A 25,008-nucleotide genomic window follows, 5' to 3' on the forward strand; every position below is an offset into this window, starting at 1 on the left:
AAAAAACTTATCTGCTACTTTTGGTGCCTCATTTCTAATCTGATTCACGATTTCATTCGACTACATTCCATTGCATTTGTTTCACTTTTGTTGATGATCATCTCATCTTTCTTTCGGGACAATATTCGTTCCGCACCTTCTCTCTAAAGTCCTTCACATCTCTGAGACAGTGTTACTGATAAACCTTAAAGTCTCTATTTCTTCTTCCTGAAATGTTCCTCTGTTTCCTTCACTGTTTGTTCAGCGTACAGACTGACTAATACTGTGTCTCTCCTTTCGGCTCCATCCCCTCCGGTCTACTGTGCGTTAGTCGGGACGCTGAGACTGTTGACGGCTGCGCTCTGTGTCTGGCAGGTGGTGACCACGGACCTACACCACCAGTGCACGAGCTCGCACACGGGCACGTCGGCGTCGGCGCCGCTGGCGGCCGGCATCTGCGCGCTGGCGCTCGAGGCGAACCGCGACCTGACTTGGCGCGACATGCAGCACATCGTGGTGCGCACCGCGCGCCCCAGCAACCTGCACACCCCGGACTGGAGGCTCAACGGCGTCGGCCGCAACGGTGAGCGCTCGGCTATTGCCTGCTGTCCGCTGGTGCATCGCTTACTCCGGACACACGTGGTGCAACCGAGAGAGAGTCCATTTAAAGTAGCTGCTTTCGAGTAGACCATCAACGGAATGGCAGGGGATGCCCGCATCATAGTTTCCAGGGATGAGACTTCTGACATTGACATTTGGGCTTGGGTCTGCAGTAGCGTGTGCTGACATCGTAACTTAACCATTGTCACAGGGCTCACTCTGGTTACAGTAGTGGATTTTATACTGTTATGTCTTCTTTGTCGTAACTTTAAAATTTTCTTTGTTATCGTGGCACACAGCAAATGTTGGATGTTTTTCCAATTAGCATTTTTTACAAACGGGGCTAGATATCTAAAAGAGAAAACTGATTCGCGTTCTAAAACCTTAAGCCAAAGGAAACGCCTACACTTCTCATACTGACCCGATGAAACAACTTACATTGAAAACGTTATACTAGCTCTTGTGAAGGAGAAAATGTGGCAACGGCCTTGCCGCAGTGGATACACCGCTTCCCGTGAGATCACCGAAGTTAAGCGCTGTTCGGCGTGGCCCGCACTTGGATGGGTGACCATCCAGCCGTCATGTGGCGTTGCTATTTTTCGGGGTGCACTCAGCCTTGTGATGCCAATTGAGGAGCTACTCGACCGAATAGTTGCGGCTTCGGTCAAGAATACCACCATAACGACCGGGAGAGCGGTGTGCTGACCCTACACCCCTCCTATCCGCATCCTCCTCTGCGGATGACACAGCGGTCGGATGGTCCCGGTAGGCCACTCGTGGCCCGAAGACGGAGTGAAGGAGAAAATAGAAATAGTTTGACGCTATATCGTGTCTAGAAAGGAATAAAAAACCACCGTGCCGAGGGACAGAGGCTGTATGTGTTGCTTTCTAAATATTGTTTCATGCGTACCAACGTATATTTTTTCATTATTGAATAAATGTTGATATTTTAATATGTTTCGGAGACACCTTCCCCATTATTTCACTTCTGAGTAATTTATCTTACAAACGTTGTTGAGAATACACGTTATGAAGTTTGCATTGGATATCAATACACACAGCTTGGTTATAATTAAAAGAAAACTTCCGCAACTTGCGCTGCTGTAGACGGAAAACTACTTACCGTATGCATACCCAACTTTAAGCGAATGATGTTCAGATTGTGCGCTGCAGGATTTGCATTGTTAGCAGAGTTAGCGTTATGATTTGCCATTAGGCGACCTAGGGTTGAAATAGAAGCATCAGTGTGCGGTAAGCTGCAAAAAATGGTTCAAATGGCTCTGAGCGCTATGGGGCTTAACTGCTGGGGTCATCAGTCGCCTAGAACGTAGAACTACTTAAACCTAACTAACCTAAGGACATCACAAACATTCATGCCCGAGGCAGGATTCGAACCTGCGACCGTAGCAATCGCGCGCTTCCAGACTGTAGCGCCTAGAACCACTCGGCCATACCGGCCGGCGTACAGCTGCAGATAGTCAACATCGGTATGGGTGATGTGAGACAAGCTTTACTCTGAAGCTTTTATATCAAAATAACTAACAATTCTGATGCTCTTCGCCAGCGTCAATGCACTAAAGGAATATGGCGCGATCCTTTTTACGCACGGGGGTTGAAGTATATCATTTGGAAGTTCGAATTAACGGACGATTTGGGAATTGCTCATGGGAGAGGCCGATGGCTAATTTCACCACAAATTTTTGAACAAGTCAACTATTGCCATGGCTGTGAAAGCTGGACGCAATGTGCCGTCTTCAAACAGTTCACGAACTGTGTCACAACAAGTGAACGTTCCATGGTCCACCGTTCTAAAAGTGCTGTGAACAATTGTGAAATTCTTATCGTAAAAGCTTCCAGGCTAATGTCTATGCAGATGGTCGTCACATTAAGCAACGTTTGTAACCTGGAACGTAAACGAGGAACGCAATTGAAAAATGTTATTTCTCATGTGGAAATTAACATGTATTTTTCATTTGTTTATTCTTTATTTCTCTTCCACATGTCCTTACAAATTTTCCACAAACTCGCTGTCCAACGATTAATCTTTTTTTATGGGGACCCTCTCAAGTTGCGAAAGTTTAATTAAACCACCCTGTATATCATAGCTAGTTTCTTAGGTCTATTCCTATATTTAGACTTTTTGTGTCACGGGCGGTACTGTCACACATAGATTCTCTGCTAAGAGAAATGTTTACCTTCCTTATAGTGTGAACTCACCACCAACTGACGGTGATATTGCTTTCCGTTCCGTTCCGTTCATGTGCACTGCGAATTGGCCTTTACTCTGTGCTATGCACCAGTGTGTGTGTGTGTGTGTGTGTGTGTGTGTGTGTGTGTGTGTGTGTGTGTGTGTGTTTGGTGGGGGATCTTTATTTTTCTTATTATTGTTGTTAATTTTGCATGCTGCAACACATTGTAATGGAACGTGCTTGTATGTTAACTTACAGTATTATCTATTTACATAATGTGAAGGGCAACCAAACTGTTGAAAATCAAATAGTTTATATTAAACTGAGTGAAAGTCCAAATCCGTAATAGCTATTTATTGTGTTTATCCCTGTATGACTACCGGTTTCATGCTCTGGAGGTATATCTGTGGGTTGTATAAAACTAATACTTCATATGCCACGACTTCCAAGGTGCGAGTGCGAGAAAGACATGCCACTTCTCCGTAAAACAAATGATGAAACGGCAAATGGGCATCTGACCTGAATTGTGCATGATCAGTAAAATACACCCACTAGCTCTATAACATGCTGTTCTATTTGACGCCAGTGTATTTAAGTATGCTGACGACTCTCAATGTTCGTGTGTCTTTTAATTCTTTGTTTCTCCCGCGGGTTTCGACGATAGTTTCATCCTGTCAGACGCAGATTGTCATGTGCTGTCCAGGCTCGTCTTTTGAGATGTTTTGGAGATTTTTACTGATTATGCAGAATTTGGATCGGATTCCCATCTGCCGTTTCATCCATGGTATTACCAAGGCATGACTTTTTTTTATGCGCACTTCACCTTGAAAGTGGTGGCACATGAAATATTCGATTTATATGTCCTCAACATATACCTATATGAAACCGGTTGTCATACAGGGATGAACAAACTAAACAGCTATTGCGGATTCGAACTTTCACTCAGTTTAATACAGACTATTTACCATTTCTGATTTTAAATTCTTTGATGATCTTTCACATTATGGATAAGTCCCTTAGCTGTGATTGCCCGAAATATAAAGCTATTTGTATTATCTGTTTACAGTAACGAAGATGACACAACTCATGCGGTTATATGAAGTGCCTTATTTTACAAATAGAAAATTACTGTGAGCCAGGACATAATAATTTTCTTAAATATTGCGTGTACAGGGTGGTCCCTTGATAATGTTACAGATTTTCGGGGATGATGGGGAAGGGTAAATATGTCAGTCTGGGGTAATGGATCGTGCTTTGGAAACGATAGAGTCGAAAGCTTTAAGGAAAAAGAGAAACGTTCTACCTCTAACAATGGAATACATTTGCCGGGACTGTTGCTGTTGAGATTTAAGCTTAGGAAACTCCCGACGAGCACTTGAGATTTGGATTTGTAACTCACCTAATCAAATGCAGATGGCGTACTGTGCGCTGCCGACAGCAATCCTGGTATAAGATGTTTGTACTGTCATAGCCTACTGTGTCTGTTTACAATCTAAAGTACTAACTTCGATCAGTCCTAAGCGAATACAGTTGTACCCTGTGAAAACTTGCCGTTTAGATTTTCGTGTATGGGCCAAGCAAAGGAAGCGCAGAGGTTGTACAGGATAGAATATCCGCGAGAAAGACAGGCGGCTCACCCCATATTTCCAAGACTGTTCTAACGATTAAGTGTAACGGGGTAATTGCTGCCACGATACGACGGCCGAGGAGACCGACGGACTACACGGACTCCCCACTTAGAAGATGCTGTGCTTGCTCTAGTGGATGAGGCGCCTGCAATCGACACTCGTTCAGTTACACGTGAAATGTATGTTTCGCACAGTGTTGTGTTGCGAGTGATACGAGAAATGCAGGCTTCTGGCTCGGCGACGCTTGTAACAGCAAGCTGTCGACACATGGGGAAAAAGGGCCACAGCTCGTAAGTTCACGTAAGATGTAAGATGTGTTACTGATGTCACGTTGGCGCCAGATTTCTCCATAATTCTGCTTCCCCCCTCTACCGTGGAAGTGTCGCCCTACGGGAAAGTCGTCAATTCGCCTGTTACCCACATATTAAACATTTATATGACGTTATAGTTTTAGGTCATAACTGCAACACCCGACGTTTAAATTACGCGGTTTTCTTACGAGCAGCGGAGGAAAACTTTTCAGACACGACGCCGCTCAGAACTGACAGGTAAACGCCTCACGCCGTGGCATAATGAGGGTTGATGAAATCACCCCTTTCCCTGGGGCGTTGACTCCCATACATTTCGCGGTCGAAAACGGCAGTTTACAGTTTGATGAACAGCAGGGCGACAATACTTGACATTGCTGACGCTCCCCGGACGATTCAACTCTAACGGTATTGTGGCTCTGCATCACCACTGAAGATCGCACCCGTTTAGAGTGCAGCTCAACAGCAAATTTTGCTCTCGTGTACGGGTTGTTACCATTAGGTATCGTTCAAAACCATTCGACGACATCTGAACGTGATCCGAAGCAACAGGGGTTACTTACACTTTTCCAAACCTCCTGTTGCACGACGTCACGTGGTGTGATCACTGCTCTGGCGCGAAATGAACCCGTTTGGTTTGCCTGCCTACAGGCGCTAGAGCAGCCGCCACGCTGATTTGACATCGCAGTTTCTGAAGGCACATGCGTAACGTGTGCAACAAAGTTGCGTGGGTGGCTGCCGGTTTCTTCCCCCACATGTTAATGTTGCACTCCCGAGTGATCACGTCACAGAAAGCCGTGAAAGAAGGTGGTTGGAAAAGCATAAGTACCATGTACTGCTTCAGATCATCTTAAAGTATCGTCGAATGGTCTTGAAGGGTCCCTAGTGGTTATAACCAGTACACGAGAGCAAACATTGCGGCCGAATTGCACACGAAACGGGTGCAGACACGTTCAATGGGGATGCAGGCCCAATGTACCCTTAGAGAGGACTGAATCTTCTGGGGCGGAGGAAAAGCAGTGTCAAATGGTGTCAAGAACGCCGTCCTGTTGTTCGTTGTGCTGCGAACTGTCCTATTCGTCTGCGAAATGTGTTGGAATCAACGCCTCAGGGAAAGGAGATGTTTCATCTAGCCCTTTACATACCATCCTCTGAGGCCTTTTCTTGTCGATTCTGAGCGGCGTTGTGTGTGAAACGTTTTCCTCGGCGACTCATAAGAAAACGGCGTGACTTCAACGCTGAGTGTCGTGGCTCTGACCTCCCTCGCAGAGGCATCGAAAGATTGGGTGAAATTTGGGTAGGATGGGGCTGTGAAGAACTTCTCCTCCATGCGATACGTCGGTTGCTTTGGACAGTGTGTTGGTGAAGTTTTGTGCCAATGTGATACCATTAACGCCCCTTAGACCTCACATTAACTTCTGAGTAGTGGCCTTTTCCTTCGAATATGACGTCGCACGGTGTTAAGTTTTTGCGCTGTTACAGAGGAAGGTTGTAGGCACCGAGACAAATTTCGGACTTCCGTTTCGCAATGGGTTTCGAAAAAGTGGTCCGGTAACTACCCTCATGCTCATAAATTAACGATAATTGTTGAATGTGGTGCCACACAATGTGGCACTACACAAAACTGGAGCTAATAGCATAAGCGCATAGGGAACACACACGACACAGATCTGTAAGTCCACAGTATTGGCGGTAAGTTGAGTAAACCGTCCCGAAACACAAGTGCTACAAAACGCCACTGTTTCCTGCGCATGTAACCCGACATCAATATGGGATATGATCACCATGCACAAGTACACTGGCCGGACAACGGGTTGGCATACTCTGGATCAGGTGTTCGAGCAGCTGCTGGGGTATAGCCTCCCATTCTTGCACCAGTGCCTGTTGGAGTTCCTGAAGTGTCGTGAGGGTTTGAAGACGTGTAGCAATACGTCGACCGAGAACATCCCAGACGTGCTCGATGGGGTTTAGGTCTGGAGAACAGGCAGGCCACACCATTCGCCTGATATCTTCTGTTTCAAGGTACTCTTCTACGATGGCAGCTCGATGGGGCCGTGCGTTATCATCCATCAGGAGGAAGGTGGGACCCACTGCACCCCTGAAAAGGCGGACATACTGGTGCAAAATGACGGCCCGATACATCTGACCTGTTACAGTTCGTCAAAGACATGCAGGGGTGTAAGTGCACCAAATATAATCCCACCTCAGACCATCAAACCACGACCTCTATACAGGTCCCTTTCAAGGACATTAAGTAGTTGATACCTGGTTCCTGGTTCACGCCAGATGAAAACCCGGCGAGAATCACTGTTCAGACTATACCTGGACTCGTCCGTGAACATAACCTGGGACCACTGTTCCAATGACGATGTACTGTGTTCCTGACACCACACTTTACGGGCTCTCCTGTGACCAGGGGTCAGTGGAATGCACCTTGCATGTCTGCGGGCGAATAAACCATGTCTTTTCAGTTGTCTGTAGACTGTGTGTCTGGAGACAACAGTTCCAGTGGCTGCGGTAATGACCCGAGCAAGGCTACCTGCAGTATTCCGTGGCCGCCTGCGGGCACTGATGATGAGATATCGGTCTTCTTGTGGTGTTGTACACTGTGGGCGTCCTGTACCGTAGCGCCTGGACACGTTTCCTGTCTGCTGGAATCTTTGCCATAATGTTGAGATCACACTTTGTGGCACACGGAGGGCCCGTGCTACGACCTGCTGTGTTCCATCAGCCTCCAGTCGCAATAGTATTCTACCCCTCATAACTCATCAATATGTGTTCTTTGGGACATTTTCAACACACAGGCACAATTAGCACGTCTGGAAACGTCTGCTCGTGATGACTGGGTGTTGTGTGCTGTCCTTAGGTTAGTTAGGTTTAAGTAGTCCTAAGTTCTAGGGGACTGATTACCATAGATGTTAAGTCCCATAGTGCTCAGAGCCATTTGAACCATTTTGAAACGTCTGCACACTTACTCGCTGCACTATACTCTGACATGCACCAACACACCCCTGCATTTGTGGACTGCTGCCAGCGCCACCGTGCCGGCCGCGGTGGTCTCGCGGTTCTAGGCGCGCAGTCCGGAACCGTGCAACTGCTACGGTCGCAGGTTCGAATCCTTCCTCGGGCATGGATGTGTGTGATGTCCTTAGGTTAGTTAGGTTTAAGTAGTTCTAAGTTCTAGGGGACTGATGACCGCAGCTGTTAAGTCCCATAGTGCTCAGAGCCATAGTGCTCAGAGCCAGCGCCACCGTGCGACGACCGCAGGTCAAATGCACTGTATGGTCATACCCCGAGGTGATTTAAACCCACAAACCACCCACCAGATCGTCGTTTCACCATGTATCAACATTATCCTTAATTTATGAGCATGAGTGTGTTACGAAACGTATTTTTCAATATAAGTTCGTATGTTTTCAAGGCCAGTGTCAGTCTTAAATAATTTTGGATTTTAGGACGCGTCGTCGTAGTGTCGGCCTAATTTCCGAAATTTTTTGCCAAAAAAAGGAAAAAAAACGATTTCCTACAAAGGACGTACAAAGGCATGGAGAGGTCATTGTAGGAAATAGCAAGGGATGACAGCAGTGGTTTGAAGGACTGCATACCTAGGCGAAGACGCCGTATACAGAAGGTTCTTTTAAAAGATTAGTTATAAGGAATAACATCCATTAACGACAAAGTTGAAATATTTATGTTTTGTGAAAATTCTGTCTCTTTAACTCCTCCTAGTTTAGTCAACTTTTTCAGAAATACTTGCTTTTTGACCACTTTGTATGAACCAACGCCTCCACGCCTGTGCTTGTCAAATGTTGTGCCGTGACGCCGGCCGTGCTCTGGTTCGCAGTGAGCCACTCGTTCGGCTACGGCCTGATGGACGCCACGGCGATGGTGCGGCTGGCACGCTCCTGGAAGCCCGTCCCTGAACAGCACCGCTGCGAGGTCTCCGCGCCGCACACCGACAAGTAGGTGGAACCCAGCTGTCTGCTTTCTACTTCCTGCTGCCTCCTGTACATTGTTGTAAATTAGGTTGCTTCAGTGTTTCAGCGAAGCTTTCAGCGTCATCGATCCACGCAACAGGTCAAACAGCTACCTACTAGAAGGGGAATCTTCCTTTCAGAACGCTGGGTTCGCAGTGTTGTTAAATAATCCGCCTGGAATTGCGATGTCGGGAATAAGCCTCTGGATGCTCAAGTTGTGAGGCGCGCCTGGGTCAACCAGTTGGTGCAGTGTTTCTCGTATGAAACATAATAAACCGAAAAACAATTTGTCTGTCTTCAGCTGCAGAGCACATTGACAAATTTAGAAATACCCTGCAATCACTAGCAGCAACAGTGCCAACTTTTCCGACACGACGAGTAGTTAGTTCTCTCACCTGTATCTCAGTTTCCAGCAATGTAAATGGCGGAAGCAAATCAATTGCCTGCCAGTCATTCTACAGCCGCGATTGTGTTTTATGAATTCACTTTGGTTCTTAATACCAGTTTTTACCCCCTGAAACATTCTTAAAGATCATTTTTTCATCATTTGTTCTCCCGAAATTTCATTACTTTCCTCTATACTTAGTCTACAATATTCAGTATTTAATTTAGGGCCTTGCCACTTCTTACGAAAAGTTTCAAGCTACCAGTGCAAAAAAGACAACTACTTAACATCCGGTTGTAAAGGAGTTGGTAGCCCAAAGAGAGCTTGTTTATTTGTCTGGGGAGACAAATCTGACGAATGCAGATAAAGCTGGAAGCAAAGAATTACTGTGAGGAATTTTCTTTTTCATCTTTATAATTTGTGACTGTAAATGTTGATGTCCAATATTTATGTATATCCTTGCATGTTACACCTACATAGCTGTAACGCTTTTGGGGGAACTCCGCAAGTATACAGACACGTGATATTGTCAACATCATTATTATTATTATTTGTGGCTTATTCTCTATGGACATTGCAGTGTCAACTGTAAAAGGAGTAGCTCACGATGCTTCGTTGGGCGTATGAATGGCCATGAAGTCTTTTATAATCCCTGGTAGAGGCGTCAACATTGTGCCGTTTCGTGCTCCTGGAGCGAACTAGACCAACAGAAACTGGAACAGTAACTATAAAGACTCGCGCGCCGTATGATTTGCCTTTCAGAATAAGGGATGCAAAAGGATGACGAACGAAGATACCGTTTCCGTAACACATTTCTTTCGATTGCTTCCCGTCTTACTTCCAGAAGCTCAACTCTCCCCAGTGATGCTGCGTTTGCAACAACGGCTCTGAAAGAGGTGTGGAGTTTTTCCCTTTCATTGCCTGGGAAATCTATAAGTTATAAGAAATGAAACGGCGAACCACCTCTCTTTGAAATCCAAACCAAGCCACCAGATCACAATTCAAGTATAAAAGAGAGAGAGAGAGAGAGAGAGAGAGAAGAGAGAACTGCAAGACATAAATTCATTGCATCATTACACTAATGTTGCTGGACAAAATAATATTAACACTTGTGAAACGTGACAAAAAATTTTCATAAGTAGTCTTTGGGCCTTACTTTTGCTTTATTTACAACTTGAGGTATAGACAGTGACAAGTCATACTCTAGATGGATTACGTACTCTCTCGTATACTTTCCTCCTAAATTCATTGCATCATTACACTAATGTTGCTGGACAAAATAATATTAACACTTGTGAAACGTGACAAAAAATTTTCATAAGTAGTCTTTGGGCCTTGTTTTTGCTTTATTTACAACTTGAGGTATAGACAGTGACAAGTCATACTCTAGATGGATTACGTACTCTCTCGTCCTGCAAAAGTTCTCTGATTGAGGGAAAGTACTTGGAGAGGGACGTCTATTACGATGCTTGACCTCCGAAATACGTGACGGTGGTTCCATTGTATTCAGAGTCAGTACACGATGTTACACTTCGTCATGTGTGTTTATTACATCATTCCACACAATGAACGTGTGAACGGGAGGGTTATCGTATATAGGCCGCTGTCTATGGAACATGGCAGCATTGGCTGAAGATGGTCCCCCAGTATACTGACACAACGTCGTTTTCAACATCCATACGCAAGAAAACTTTTATGTGCAGAAAGCGCTAAGTGACATCGCGGTCCACATCATCACAAAACCACGCAGTAGTTGACAGTAGGACAGGTACAGTTAGCATGACAGGCTTCTGCAGCCGTTCTCCAACCTGGATGGTGTCCGATGGTCGGGAAAAAAATGAACGACAACTGTAATATTTGGATCATAGTGATTGCTGTTTGTTCGTAGTAGCCAGGCGTGATATTCGAGGCGAAAGTATATCGTTAACACTCGAATGTTCGACTCGATGTTTGTCACATCTCCTGTCTGGTTCCAAGGGGGTTCTAAACAATATATAGATTAAAATATATGAGGATGAATACTGACCTTTAAACACGCCACTGGGAAGCCAAGTACAAAAATTTCTAGATTATGTATAGTACTGTGCAAGTGCAAGTGAATTGGCGATTTCTGCCGCCATTGTTGCGTCGTAGGCAATGTCGCTGTCTTCTGTGAACGATGTTCGGCTTCCATTACAATGCTGTTCTGTTTTCTTATGGTTTGACTCCATAGTCTGTCGGACTCCTCGTTTCACGATACACACATCTACCGATAACAACTGTTGGGATATATCACTGCGAGGTGTCGATTAGACATATACTGTAGATTAATGCGTATGACTTGGGTGAGCTATGTGGCAGAAACATGAAAGGGAAAGGACATAAAAGACGAGGCACTAACATCTTTTTTTCAAGATTAACAAAACTTCTTTCCATTGTTCGGTCACTGTTTCACATTTTATCTCTCTTCATATCCTACATAGCTGCTTGGACGTCAGTAACAATAGTAAAAGACCTTTCATACGTTTCCGTCAAATGCCTAATGGAATGCAGTATTTTGAATAGCTTCCTTTTATCCAAACTGCGTCTCTCATAACTCGATCTGGAGTGAAACATATACAAGAGTGCAGGAAGTTAGAGAAGAGATATCTAAAGTTTACTGATTGGAACACTTGAACCATTAAGCACTGTGAATGTTTTGGGATATGATCACTGGGAATCCGTATTAGTAAATTTAAAGCAGCACGCTAATACTGTACTTTTATTACTCAGATAAAACTGACAGTAAAAAAATTTGAGCGCTATACTTTACCGTTCTGGTAGAAGAAATGGTTCCTCTTTCCAGCACCAAAGCTCTAAACCTACTCCTTGGGTAGAGAAATTCATTGCATACTTTTATATTCGTTGATTTGTCGGGTTTCTTAGTTGAACAATAATTCATATTTCATTAGTAGCTCTCGATCTCTCCCGCACCATCTACTTCTAGATGATTCGGGCTTTCTTCGTATTTCTGCAAATATATCTCTTTAGTCACTAGACTAGGCACCCACTGTGTGTTTGCTTTACTTATTATTTACTTGCATCCTAACAGCTGCCGTTCTAATTGCGTTTGTACTTCCCTTTCTAATGGTAACTGTTTCTGTGCTGCTTTAAAAACGCAGATGGAAAGCTAACACTTCGGGTTCATGATGTCCTATTAAAAACTGGTGTCTCTCTCCTAAATTCCACGCGAGAGGCATGACTATCCATAATGTAGTAATTTTTTATCTAGGTCATTACAGCCGTCTCTCTCTCTCTCTCTCTCTCTCTCTCCGCCCCTCTCTCTCTCTCTCTCTCTCTCTCTCTCTCTCTCTGTCTCTCTCTCTCTCTTGCTCTCTTGTTCGTACCCCTCGTCCTCTCTCTGTGTATCGTCGTCGTCGTTGTATCTAATACCAGGGACTTCAACGAGTGGGGTTGCCTAGCAACCCTAACTACGCAATAAATCCGCAATGGCCATGCCGTATAAACTTGATAGCGCTCATTCAGAATTTCATTGCTTAATAAAATCTGAGTAGAATGACTCATGGCAGGCAGTAACTGCTTAAAGAACGGCAATGCACAGGATCACCCATCAACACTGCACATTGAAAAAAGAAAAAAAGCTTCTTCAGCTGTATTCTGTTGACAAAAAAGGATGTCTTATACATATGCTTTTCCGCTCACTCATTTGCTGTGTTGCTGTGTTTCGTATTTACTAAAAAAAAACACTTCTTCCCCTTGATTACCCGATATGTCTGAATATCTTATTTTGTGAAAACTGTCTTTATCACTGAAGTTTCTTTAGGAAGTGTGCAGGGTAAGGTTGACATAGAACTGCCGATATCAGACTGTGCACTCTTTCCCATCATTTTTACCAACAGAAATCGTTAAAGGTTCTGCGGTTCCACTCATCACAGCCTGTTGTAAATTATACACAAAAGACACCCTCGTCCATGGCTGTCAGAAATTAGTTGTGAAATCAGTAACTGACCAACAAATAGAAAAATTGGGTAGTTTGAGGTGTTATCTTTGGTTTGGAATACTGGAATAGGTTAGGAACAAGACTTCATGCAGATGTGAATTTCGCACATAACATTGAGGAAGTGCTTCTAAGGTCTACATTTGATACTTTGTCTTTTCAGTCAGATTACGTCATCTTGCGTCTAGTAGTGGGGGCTAAGTGGTGGCAGACATACTGTCGTGTCCACTGCTCACTCTGCCGCCTACTTAATTCTTACATTTGATCTTGTTTGTCTCTGACACTTATGTCTGAACATTACAGTTCTCACCAGACCAAATTTCTGTCTATACCTTCTCACAGCACATCCATCGTTTATCAACCTGTTGCTATATAGAGAATCTGAATCTGCAAAAGATGTTTGGCATAACTGCAGAGAAAATATACTTTTTTGATATTCATAAAACGGAAATATTCCAGTTCCTTTGATAGCATTCCGTCAACAACTTTGCAGAACTCTGCGCCAGTCATTCATTTCATTCACTCAGTCAATCAGTCAATCACTGTGTTCCACTGATTGACACAGCAGTACCACCAGCTATGCGAAATGAGCTGATGTATGCATTCACAGAGAAAAGATTGGGTCAGAAAGCAGGCTGTATGCACAAATAAGTGTTATTAACATGGTGTGGTCTGGTTCTGCTTGGAAGTGCTGTGAATGAATACGGTAAAGTCGACAGTTATCCTTCTTGTACCGGACAGGTGCTATTTGTCCTTTAGTTATGTCTTGATACCAGTATTTGCTTAATTAGACTAACTACGAACAACTGTTATCTACGTGACCTACGTTCTGTGAGATTAGATGGCTGTTACGAGGAATGAATATATTAATATTTAAAATTAGAGTACGAGTTCATGGTGTTCAGAAAGGTTTTCTGGGCTGTCATTATCTCCCGTCAGCAGTGAAAGGTCAGGACGAAAGAATTTGTTCACTTACGGGTCAACGTATTAGCTCTCACAACGACCGAACTGAAACCTTAGCACCGTTCGCACATGTACTTCTGTGTCTAAGATATCGAAAAACAGTATTTCAGGATCCATCGTATCTCATAATTTCAAACTTACTCAAGGCACCTTATGCAACGCGTTTGTGCGTTTCAGACTGATCCCCGCCAAGAGCCAAGTCACCCTGGAGCTGTATGTGAAGGAATGCGCCGGCGTCAACTACCTCGAGCACGTGCAGGTAAGTGCCTAACCTCTGTAACGCATTCTATCATTTAGCACTAAGGAGGATGAAATTGATCATCTACAGCAGGTTCCAAATTCAAGACGGCACGTGACAAGTGACAAGTAAAGCAGTGTTAAGAATTCAGATTCATTATACAATCGAGCGGCAACGAATTTCGGCTAGCCTTATGGTGGTGTCCAAAACCTTCGACCATTGGCTTTTAGCCAAACGCAAAATGCATCGTTGATTCTCGGCTACGGCACCAGTAAAGGTATTAATTGACGAATAGTGCCTAGTGCTAATAACGGATGAGCAGTGGAGGTTTCAATGAAGGTGTACTAGTGACAAAACGCCGGAAATACAAATTCAAAATTTGTCACAAATTAACGAGGCGAACGAACACATTTCAAATTAAAACGAAGTACAATACGTCCAATGTAAAGTAGCCGTTGAAATGAAATGTGATTTTAGGTCGCTGGTGCTATTTTTGTGAATGATTACCGTATCGCGTCTGACACAATATCGCAGTTACTAGTTGCGCGAGGGTAGGTAGCAAATATTCAGAGAATCATTGATCACTCAGGTCAGGGCCAAAAGGTTATAAACAAACGAAAACGTTAAATGTGATGATTTCCGCCACCCATCACGAAAACCAAAATGGTTCAAATGCCTCTGAGCACTATGGGACTTAACATCTGAGGTCATCAGTCCCCTAGAACTTAAAATTACTTAAACCTAACTAACCTACGGACAGCACCCACATCCATGCCCGAGGCAGGATTCGAACCTGCGGCCGTAGCAGCAGCGCGGTTCCGGACTGAAGCGCCTAGAACCGCTCGGCCACAACTGCCGGCTAGAACTTAGAACTACTTAAACCTAACTAGCCTAACGACATCACACATATCCATGCCCGAGGCAGGATTCGAACCTGCGACCGTAGCGGTCGCGCGGTTCCAGATTGTAGCGCCTAGAACCGCTCGGCCACCCAGGCCGGCTCACGAAAATCAACAGGCTAGGTTGCAACACATTGTTTTATGATGCCAGTGCAATCTTAAGGGGGCAACAAATTCGTCTCCGAATTTGTGAAAGACTCTCGGGTTTGCAGCTGGATTGGGCTGGATTGCTTCCTGGGGAGAAGACATCATGCATCATGTTACTTTACTTGACACTGATACCAACATTAACAAGTAAGAAAACGCCAATATGTAATTATATTTCGATTTGAATTTCTTTGAAGTCACCGCCCAAGTCGAAAAGCTAGTTCCCTTCTTTTAAATCCTTTACTCTGTCCAGGACATCGTCACATTTTGTGTCCTGTGATAGGAGCGTTTTTCATTCTGGTTGTGCAATGGGCTAGTAGACACCAATACAACTGCTTAGAGATTCTTTTCTGTATTACTGAAGACAATCTTTGTACTAATGAAATATGTGGTAAACAAGTAAAATACCCATGTGATCAGAGCGGTGTGGAACAGTTTCGATGCGGTTACGTGTATCCACATCTATCCTCACTAACCAACGTATGGTATATGGCGGAGGGTACCATACTCCACTACCAGTCATTTTCCTCCCAATTCCACTAGCAAATGGAGCGCGGGAGAAAAGTCGGCCTACATACCTCCGCCCGAGACCTTATTTTTCTTCTCTTCTCCTCGCGGTCCGTAGCGCGAAATGAACATTGGCTGCAGCAGAATATTTCTCAATAGTATTTCGCTAAAAGTACGTCGTCTTCCACTCCCGGTATTATCATTTGAGTTCACGAAGGATCTTTGGAACACTCACGTGTCCAACGAACCTACCAATAACAGATGCAGCAGCATGGGTCTGAATTACTTAATCCCACCTGGTGAGGATCCCAAACATTCAAGCAGTACTCCAGAATGAGTCGCAAAAATTGTAGAGCACGCGATTTACCTTGTAGGTGAGCTAGTCTATCCTAAAATTGTCCCAATAAACCGAATTCATCCATTCGTATTCGTGCCATTTCAAGTCCCTTTGCAACTTTGCACCTAGATATTTAGTGGACATCACTGTGTCAAAAAGCGTGTTACTAATACTGTATTCTAACGTTACAAGATTGTTTTTCCGAAACATCGGCATTACCTTACATTTTTCTACGTTTGGAGTAAGCTGCCATTCATCTCACAAAATAGAAATTCTGTCGATGTATCCTGCATCAGGTAGTGCAGACGGTTTACTGAACGACTTTGTGCTACTTCTCAAGACGAACAGCTGCCATCTCTGTAGAAATGTCTGGAGGTACCGTCGGACTAGGTCTATTACACATGTTACGAGCGAAGACCAGACGTACTAAACTGGGATTCCTGTGCACGTAGTGCGAAGCAGTGCTACTAGAGTTAGTGTGTCGCTCTAATCTCCTAGCAAGACAACCCTTGTGAGAGGACGAGCTTTTTGTCGCATAAAAGGAAAGGAACAGCGAATGGCCGCAGGATACACACAACGAATGGTCTGAGGATAGCGCCCTTCTGCTAGTTGGTTCAAATGGCTCTGAGCACTATGGAACATCTGAGGTCATCAGTCCCTTAGAACTACTCAAACCTAACTAACCTAAGAACATGACACGCATCCATGCCCGAGGCAGGATTCGAACCTGCGACCTTAGCAGCAGCGCGGTTCCGGACTGAAGCGCCTACAACCGCTCGGTCACAACGGCCGGCTTATTGATCCGAAGAATCGTTTCGAATGGGATGTGGAATAGCCGGAGTTGTATTGTCATACCTTCTGGAAAGGTGTAATCTTGTAAAAAGTAATTATTACATTACTCTGAATCTGTCATTGATAATGTTTCATGATATACTGAGAGTACTACTGTTGTCGTAGCTGATCAGTTAGCTGTTACGATCAGTGATAGAAACTGCTGGTTAAAATGAGACTCGCTGGTTTACTGGCGTTCCAGGTCTGTGGCTGGCTAACGGAAAAACCTGCGCAGTTCGCAAACTCGCTGAGGCGGCAAACGCACAGAGTACACTCAACTTTGCGGGAGCGTTTACGTTTTCCGGCTATCAGTTCCGCTCCACCGGATCATGCTGTGCTCCTTCTTCCCGTCCATTGTGCGGGCCAAAATTGGCATAAATTTCCATTCAGTTCAATTTTAAAGCAAGAAGTAAATTATAAAAAGAATGTAAGAAAATTGTGAGGGTGAGTGGAATCAAATCAAATGTTTGGTGCGATTCTTGCATGGCTGAACAGCATCCCCCGATGATGTCGCGGATTGATTTCCATGTTTTTCTGTCGGAACAGGTACGATGAAGTTTTCAGTTCACCAGGAACCCCGCTCAATCATGGCAGCAATCAACGGCGAGTTTTTCTGCCACAGTACTTCCACAGAGACGGGAAGCAATCAGAGTCGATGTAATCCACATAAAGTTGCCTCGCCCTCCGATTAGATTTGCAGTAACTCTGTGAGATTCCATTATTCAATTCACAGACCGATGCACAATTTCATTTCACAGTGAAGGTTTGTTTCAGTACACAATGGATTCTGTGCGGTTGCTGTTTTGCTCCCTTTACTCCGTCGTACCGAACAAGCAACACGTGTTTGTACATCGCGGTTTGAAGGGCGTATTACGTGCCACTGCGGCCGTCCGTGGACTGATACCGTACACGTTACTTTCTACGATCTCGGCGGCTAATTTCTCTATTCTCCGTGCAATACAAGGAAAAGAAAGAAAGAAAAAACAGACACAAGTATATACAGGCTATCCCTACCAAAAGTCGTCAAGCGCATTTTCTGTGGTGCTTAGCCAGATATTTCCAATTTGGTTTTTGCGATGTTCAGATGGAAACTGCCCAAAGAAACGCTGCTCATCACGCCTTTCATTCAGCGACCACTGTCGACGAAAAGCGTCGGTTCGTTTACCATTCCGAACAAATGATTTTTAAAGTGGAATTTTATGTGGCCATTCAATAGAGCGGACCCAAATTAGTCCGGAGCAATATTCGTTTTATCTAGACGTATTACATGAGACAGCAGCACAGAAAGAAAACCACTACCGCAGGTACGACAGCACTGCCCTGGCTTATCCTATTGGCTTCTGCCATTTAGCAGCGGTGGTCAGACGCGGCTGCGGATGGATTGGTTATTTTTTTTGTCTTTTTTTTTTGTTTCACTGTTCCAGTTAATACATGTCGCTAAACCGAATATGGAGCCACTCTATCGAATGGGCATGTAAATTTCCGCTTTAAAAATCGTTTTGTTTGTAACGGAAAATAAACCGACGCTTTCCGTCGTTACCGAGCGTCGCATGAAAGAAGACGAGCAGTATTAGTTTGGATTGACTCCAGCTAAACACAGAAAAAACGAAATTGAAAATATTGGCCGAAACACCAGACAAAATGCGCTTGACAGTTCTTATGACGGACATCCAGTATTTAGGATGGTCAGAGATAGGCTGAAAAGCTTGTAAAGTTATTTCGCGGTAGTTGGTGCTGAGAAATAATTGTTCAAAAAGTGAGTAAAAAATAAAAAATTCTATAAATTGCGCCGTTTCCGAGTTAATTAGGATTGAAGTTAGTGAATTAGGCCGTTGCGTGGATAAATTTAAGTGACCCGTCAGATACAATTCGTGTCAGTTTTTCCCATAATGCACGGGACTGCCCGACCTTTGACTCAGGTGCGATCATGGCTACCGTCCCATTACCAGTTTTGTATCGCTCCTTTGTGGTGTTTTAGTAATCCAAACGAAGTATATATTTGGCGACGACGTCTTTGGCGGGTAGTTTGAATTTGCGGGCGCAAAGGCCTCGTTGTCTAACCTCAGTGCTAATTAACTCGGAAACTGTGCACGGTATCGATTTTTTTTAACAGTTATATCTCAGCATAACCTTCCGTGCACCACACTTTGCATTTTTCCAGACTGCTTCTGAGCACCTGTATACAGGGTGATTCAGTTGCCGGCCGCTGTGGCCGAGCGGTTCTAGACGCGCTGCTGCTACGGTCGCAGGTTCGAATCCTGCCTGGGGCATGGATATGTGTGATGTCCTTAGGTTAGTTAGGATTAAGTAGTTCTAAGTCTAGGGGACTGATGAGCTCACATATTAGGTCCCATAGTACTTAGACCCATTTGAACCATATGAAGGATGTTTGATGCCGACTGCCAAACGTTGGTTCATCCAGAAAGATCAAGACTGGATACTGCAGGAGGACAATGATCCGAAGCAGAGCAGCAGGCTTTGCAGCGAATGGCAAAAAGGAGTATTGGATTGGGCCTCACAGACGCCTGATGCTAATTCTATTGCAAACGTTTGGTCTTGCGTCAAAAAGAAGTTGTCAGGAAAAACGATCTTTACTTTGAAATAGCTATCAACGCAGATTCGACGCATCTGAAGGTCTCTTCCACGTGAATACGCGGAAAACATGGAGTCTAGCATGCCACGAAGATGCCAAGCAATTATCGAAGCTGAGGGTGATTACTGGAAGCATTATTAATTGTAACTGAGTTTTACTTTTGATCTTCTTCCTCTTCCTCTTTCGTTTCACCCTACTTTGGGGTACGTTAAATCACTCAGTTTTTAATGTTCTGTGGCTTTCTGTTAGCCCAGTATTGTCTCAGTCTCTCTGATCTTGCTTTCCTTCCTTGTTCAGAGATTTGGATTGTTCGTTAGGCTTTCATTTTGACCTGGCTTTTTTATTTTCTTCAGTTTTATCCATGAACATGTTTCCCGTGATCTGGAGTTCTCTTTAGTCTTTCTCCGTTTACTTACCCCAGTTTTTTTGCGGAAGTAGTCAAATTTGTTTAGCTACCTGTTTGCGTTCATTCTTCTTTTCCTCGTGGCGTTTGAATGTTTCTCCGTTGTTTGGTAAAGCGTTTCATTTTTGATGTTAATTAGTTTTCTGTTGAAGAATCTGGGCCAAGGATTTTTCTTGACATTTTCCTGTCTTTGATCTCCAGCCTTTCAACTTGGCCATGGTTGGTGATAGACGATGTTTCGGCTGAATACAGGGCTTCCGGTTTGATTACTGCGTTTCCAAATCTCATTTTTGGGTTCCATGACAGGTAATTTCCATCGTACGTGTTTTTAGTGAGCTGTAAGGCCAGTGTAACATTATCTCTTCTATATTTCATTGCCTTTCTCAAGAGAGCATTCCAACTGATCCTTTCTCCAAGACAATTGTATTCTTTCACGATGTCAGTTTTTTGTTCTCCAAAATTTAGAATGCTTTTCGTGGCGTGTAGGCTTTCACGGCCGGCGTCTTCAGTAATTAAAACTTCCGGGCTAAGAGGCCGTGGTCCAATAATAGAAATACTTCTCCCTGACGTTTCGTTGCCAGCTGCGGGCAACATCATCTGAGGTGAGTCTACGACTTGATGCTTTGATGGGTTTCTTAAATTTGCCAACACATCGGTCTTTTCATAGGAGATTTTGAGACCTATTTCTAAAGCTTCTTTTTGTAGTTCGAGGAGCTGTTCTTTGGTGTCTTTCTAGGTATAGGCCAGTAGGACAAATCATTACCGAGTGAGGTGGCGCAGTGGCTAGCACAGTGGACCCGCATTCAGGAGGATGACGGTTAAAACCCGCGTTCGGCCCTCCTGGTTTAGGTTTCCAGTGATTTCCCTAAATCGCTTCAGGCAAATGCCAGAATGGTTCCTACGAGAGGGCACGGCTGACCTCGCTACGTTGTGGCCTCCCCAAGATCAACCAACCAACTAACCATATTATCGGCAAAGGGTAGACAACTGTGTTTGATGCCTTTGTTTCTTGTTCCTAGTCCGACTCCAGGACATATCTTCGTGCTCCTTTCACTGACTAATTTTTCTAGGGGGTAATTAAACAGCAGTGGATATACACTTCTGGTCATTAAAATTGCTACACCACGAAGATGACGTGCTACAGACGCGAAATTTCACCAACAGGAAGAAGATGCTGTGATATGCAAATGATTAGCTTTTCAGAGCATTCACAACAAGGTTGGCGCCGGTGGCGACACTTACTACGTGCTGATATGAGGAAAGTTTACTACCGATTTCTCATACACAAACAGCAGTTGACCGGTGTTGCCTGGTGAAACGTTGTTGTGATGCATCGTGTAAGGAGGAGAAATGCGTAGCATCACGTTTCCGACTTTGATAAAGGACGGATTGTAGCCTATCGTGATTGCGGTTTATCGTATCGTGACATTGCTGCTCGCTTTGGTCGAGATCCAATGACTGTTAGCAGAATATGGAATCGGTGGGTTCAGGAGTGTAATACTGAACGCCGTGCTGGATTCCAACGGCCTCGTATCACTAGCAGTCAGGATGACAGGCATCTTATCCGCATGACTGTAACGGATCGTGCAGCAACGTCTCGGTCCCTGAGTCAACAGATGGGGACGTTTGCAAGACAAAGACAACAACCATCTGCACGAACAGTTCTACGACGTTTGCAGCACCACATGTCTGCGGTTACCCTTGACGCTGCATCACAGACAGGAGCGCTGCAATAGTGTACTCAACGGCAAACCTGGTTGCTCGAATGGCAAAACGTCCTTTTTTCGGATAAATCCAGTTTCTGTTTACAGCATCATGATGGTCGCATTCGTGTTTGGCGCCATCGCGGTGAGCGCACATAGGAAGCGTGTATTCGTCATCGCCATACTGGCGTATCACCCGGCATGATGGTATGGGGTGCCATTGGTTACACGTCTCGGTCACCTCTTGTTCGCATTGACGGCTCTTTGAACAGTGGACGTTACATTTAAGATGTTTTCGACCCGTGGCTCTACCCTTCATTCGATCCCAGCGAAACCCTACATTTCAGCAGGATAATGCAAGATCGTATGTTGCACGTCCTGTACGGGCCTTTCTGGGTACAGAAAATGTTCGACTGCTGCCCTGGCCAGCACATTCTCCAGATCTCTCACCAATTGAAAACGTCTGGTCAATGGTGGTCGAGCAACTGGCTCGTCACAATACGCCAGTCACTACTCTTGATGAACTGTGGTATCGTGTTGAAGCTGCATGGGCAGCTTTAACTGTACACGCCATCCAAGCTCCGTTTGACTCAATGCCCAGGCGTATCAAGGCCATTATTACGGCCAGAGGTGGTTGTTGTGGGTACTGATTTCTCTGGATCTATGCACCGAAATTGCGTGAAAATGTTATCACCTGTCCGTTCTAGTATAATATATTTGTCCAGTGAATACCCGTTTATCGTCTGCATTTCTTCTTGGTGTAACAATTTTAATGGCCAGTAGTGTATTAATACATGATATATGTATAAGTTGTAGTTTATTGTCAAATACGTTCTTCTAACGATTAACCTGAGCACGATCTTGCCAGACTGCAGATGGAGGTGGGTATTTGGGTGTGTTTGCATTAGCTCCTCGTTCGTGGCCAGTCACTTGGAAAAGGTCGCAACGGGGGTAGTGGTGGTCGGTATAGCCAGGACTGCGCCAACAATGCGAGAATGGGCTAGATTCCCGAGCGAGTATTCTGGGGTGGTACCAAACGGGAGGTGGCGAGCGGCAGAGTATTGGGACGGTCCGCGCCGTTGCGGCAGGAATTCCTGAATTCTGCTCCGTTCTATTCCGCTCTATTCTGCTTCACTGCGCTCTGCTCTGCTGCCCCGTTCTGTCCCCCTGGAGGTCGCAGACGCCGGCGCGCGGAGGCGTTCTCCGCCGTTAACGGACGCGCCTCGGCCAAGTATTTAAATGGAGCGACGCTCCAGAGTTAATCGAGCGGGTGAGCTGGCATCGACTTTGCGGTCTGCCGGCGGCCCCTGCAGCGCTCCTGAGACTGCGACGACCGACCGCCAGCTCCCCAACGCCGTCCAACAGCGGCAGCAGTAGCGGCGCCACGGCTGCCACGGTAGCCGAGATGCCAGTGGAAGTTGTCGCAATGCACCGCGAGCCGGGATACGAGGGCAGGGGCCGTTCCCACTCCACCGACGCGTCACCTTCTATAGTCTCGACAATAGCGCACCTACAAAACATACGCTGAACGTCCTACTCTCTTTAGACCGAACACGTTGTTTCACATTTCGCTTTTAATAAAACGTTCGCTTAGGAGAATCGTGCAAATGTACAGACGTTTGACCATCACACAGAGTCCCTTATGAACGACAGAGTAATAAGGATCCCTGGCGTAGTGACACAACTGGAAGAATTGAAAACAAATACGTCGCCAGATCCGGATGGAATCCCAATTGGCCGCGCGGGTAGCCGCGCGATCTAGGGCGTCTTGCCACGGTTGGCGCGGCTGCCCCCGTCGGAGGTTCGAGTCCTTCCTCGGGCATGTGTGTGTGTGTGTGTGTGTGTGTGTGTATGTGTGTGTGTGTGTGTGTGTGTGGTAAGTTAGTTTATGTATAATAACGTAGGCTTCCACGGCCGGTGTCATAGTGTTTAAAATTCTTCTGGTTACGGGAGGCCATTGAAATTATTAAGCAGCCTGACAACATCAACAGCAGAGAAGATGGCTACAAACTCCCCCCCCCCCCTCCCCGGCGTCCTGGCTGCAGGCCATCCCAGTCCAACGGGCCGCGAGCGGTCACGGGGCAGAAGATACACGGGACACGGGCGTATCTGCACAAACAGCTGTACAGCAACTGTCAGTCCACTTCCGCGCACACCAGGAGGAAGGAAAACTTGCCGTCCAGAAGCCCAACGCTGATTGGCGGACAGCTACTAATCGTTGACGACATGGACACCCAAGAATAGCCTTTTACCTTCCATTTTCCCTTACGTCATGACTAGCTAATCATATTAGAGGGCCAATTAAAAGGTTTACAACAGTGACATCAGAAAAATGGCTCTGAGCACTATGGGACTCAACTGCTGTGGTCATAAGTCCCATAGAACTTAGAACTACTTAAACCTAACTAACCTAAGGACATCACTCACATCCATGCCCGAGGCAGGATTCGAACCTGCGACCGTAGCGGTCGTGCGGTTCCAGACTGTAGCGCCTTTAACCGCTCGGCCACTCCGGCCGGCAGTGACATCAGACACCAATAGTATGTAATAAATAGAAGCACCTATCCCCATGCAAAGCCAGTCGTGCCCTGAGGAAGGCCGTTGCAATTCGGCCGAAACGTCGGTTTTAGTTTATTATTGTTGTTACTTTTTAGCAATGACGCGGCATAATACCCAGAAGGATTTTAACCACTTAGATTAAGTAGTGTGTAAGCCTAGGGACCGATGACGTCAGTAGTTTGGTCCCTTTGGAACCTACCACAAATTTCCAAAAAGCCCCAATTCAGTTTTATAAGTAGTACTCTGCGGCATTGGCCCGTTAGTTAGCTTGCATTTACCACGAAACTCAAGCCCAGCTGAAAGTTCCAATAGACTGGAGAAAAGCGCGGATGATTCGTGTATTAAGAATGGCAAAAGAAAGTACTCGCAAAATTAGAGACCAAATATCCTTAACACCGGTTATCTGCAGAATTCTAGAAATATAATAAATTTCTTAGAGAGCTAGGAGCTTACGTCCACGAATCGGCACGGTTTTAGAAAGCATCGCTCGTTTGAAACTCAGCTTGCCCTTTTCACACATTATGTACTGCAAAACTGTGGAAATTAGATTTCCGAGAAGCATTGTTAATGTACTGCACTTCAGACTGTTAGCGAAGGTACGAGAATGCGGAATAAGTTTCCAGATATGTAGAGTGGCTCGAAGAAGTAATAGAACCCCGTATGATGCCCTCGACGGCGAGTGTTCATCAGAGACAAAGGGTATCGTCAGGAATTTCCCAAGAAAGTGTGATAGGTCCGCTATTATTCTCTATACACACAAAATCATTAGGCGGACAGGCTGGGCAG

General features: G+C 45.1%; 1 protein-coding gene across 1 annotated transcript in view; it reads left to right on the forward strand.

Annotated features, from left to right (window-relative positions):
• LOC124805476 (furin-like protease 1) overlaps nucleotides 1-25,008 on the forward strand; it is a 231,155-nt gene that overhangs the window by 169,419 nt on the left and 36,728 nt on the right. Inside the window, exons 7-9 of the mRNA XM_047266040.1 lie at nucleotides 355-562; nucleotides 8,549-8,666; nucleotides 14,183-14,264. Coding sequence (XP_047121996.1) covers nucleotides 355-562; nucleotides 8,549-8,666; nucleotides 14,183-14,264 — 408 coding nt within the window. The remainder of the gene's footprint in view (nucleotides 1-354; nucleotides 563-8,548; nucleotides 8,667-14,182; nucleotides 14,265-25,008) is intronic.

The sequence above is a fragment of the Schistocerca piceifrons genome, chromosome 7, assembly GCF_021461385.2.
Source record: "Schistocerca piceifrons isolate TAMUIC-IGC-003096 chromosome 7, iqSchPice1.1, whole genome shotgun sequence".
Taxonomy (NCBI): Eukaryota; Metazoa; Arthropoda; class Insecta; order Orthoptera; family Acrididae; genus Schistocerca; species Schistocerca piceifrons.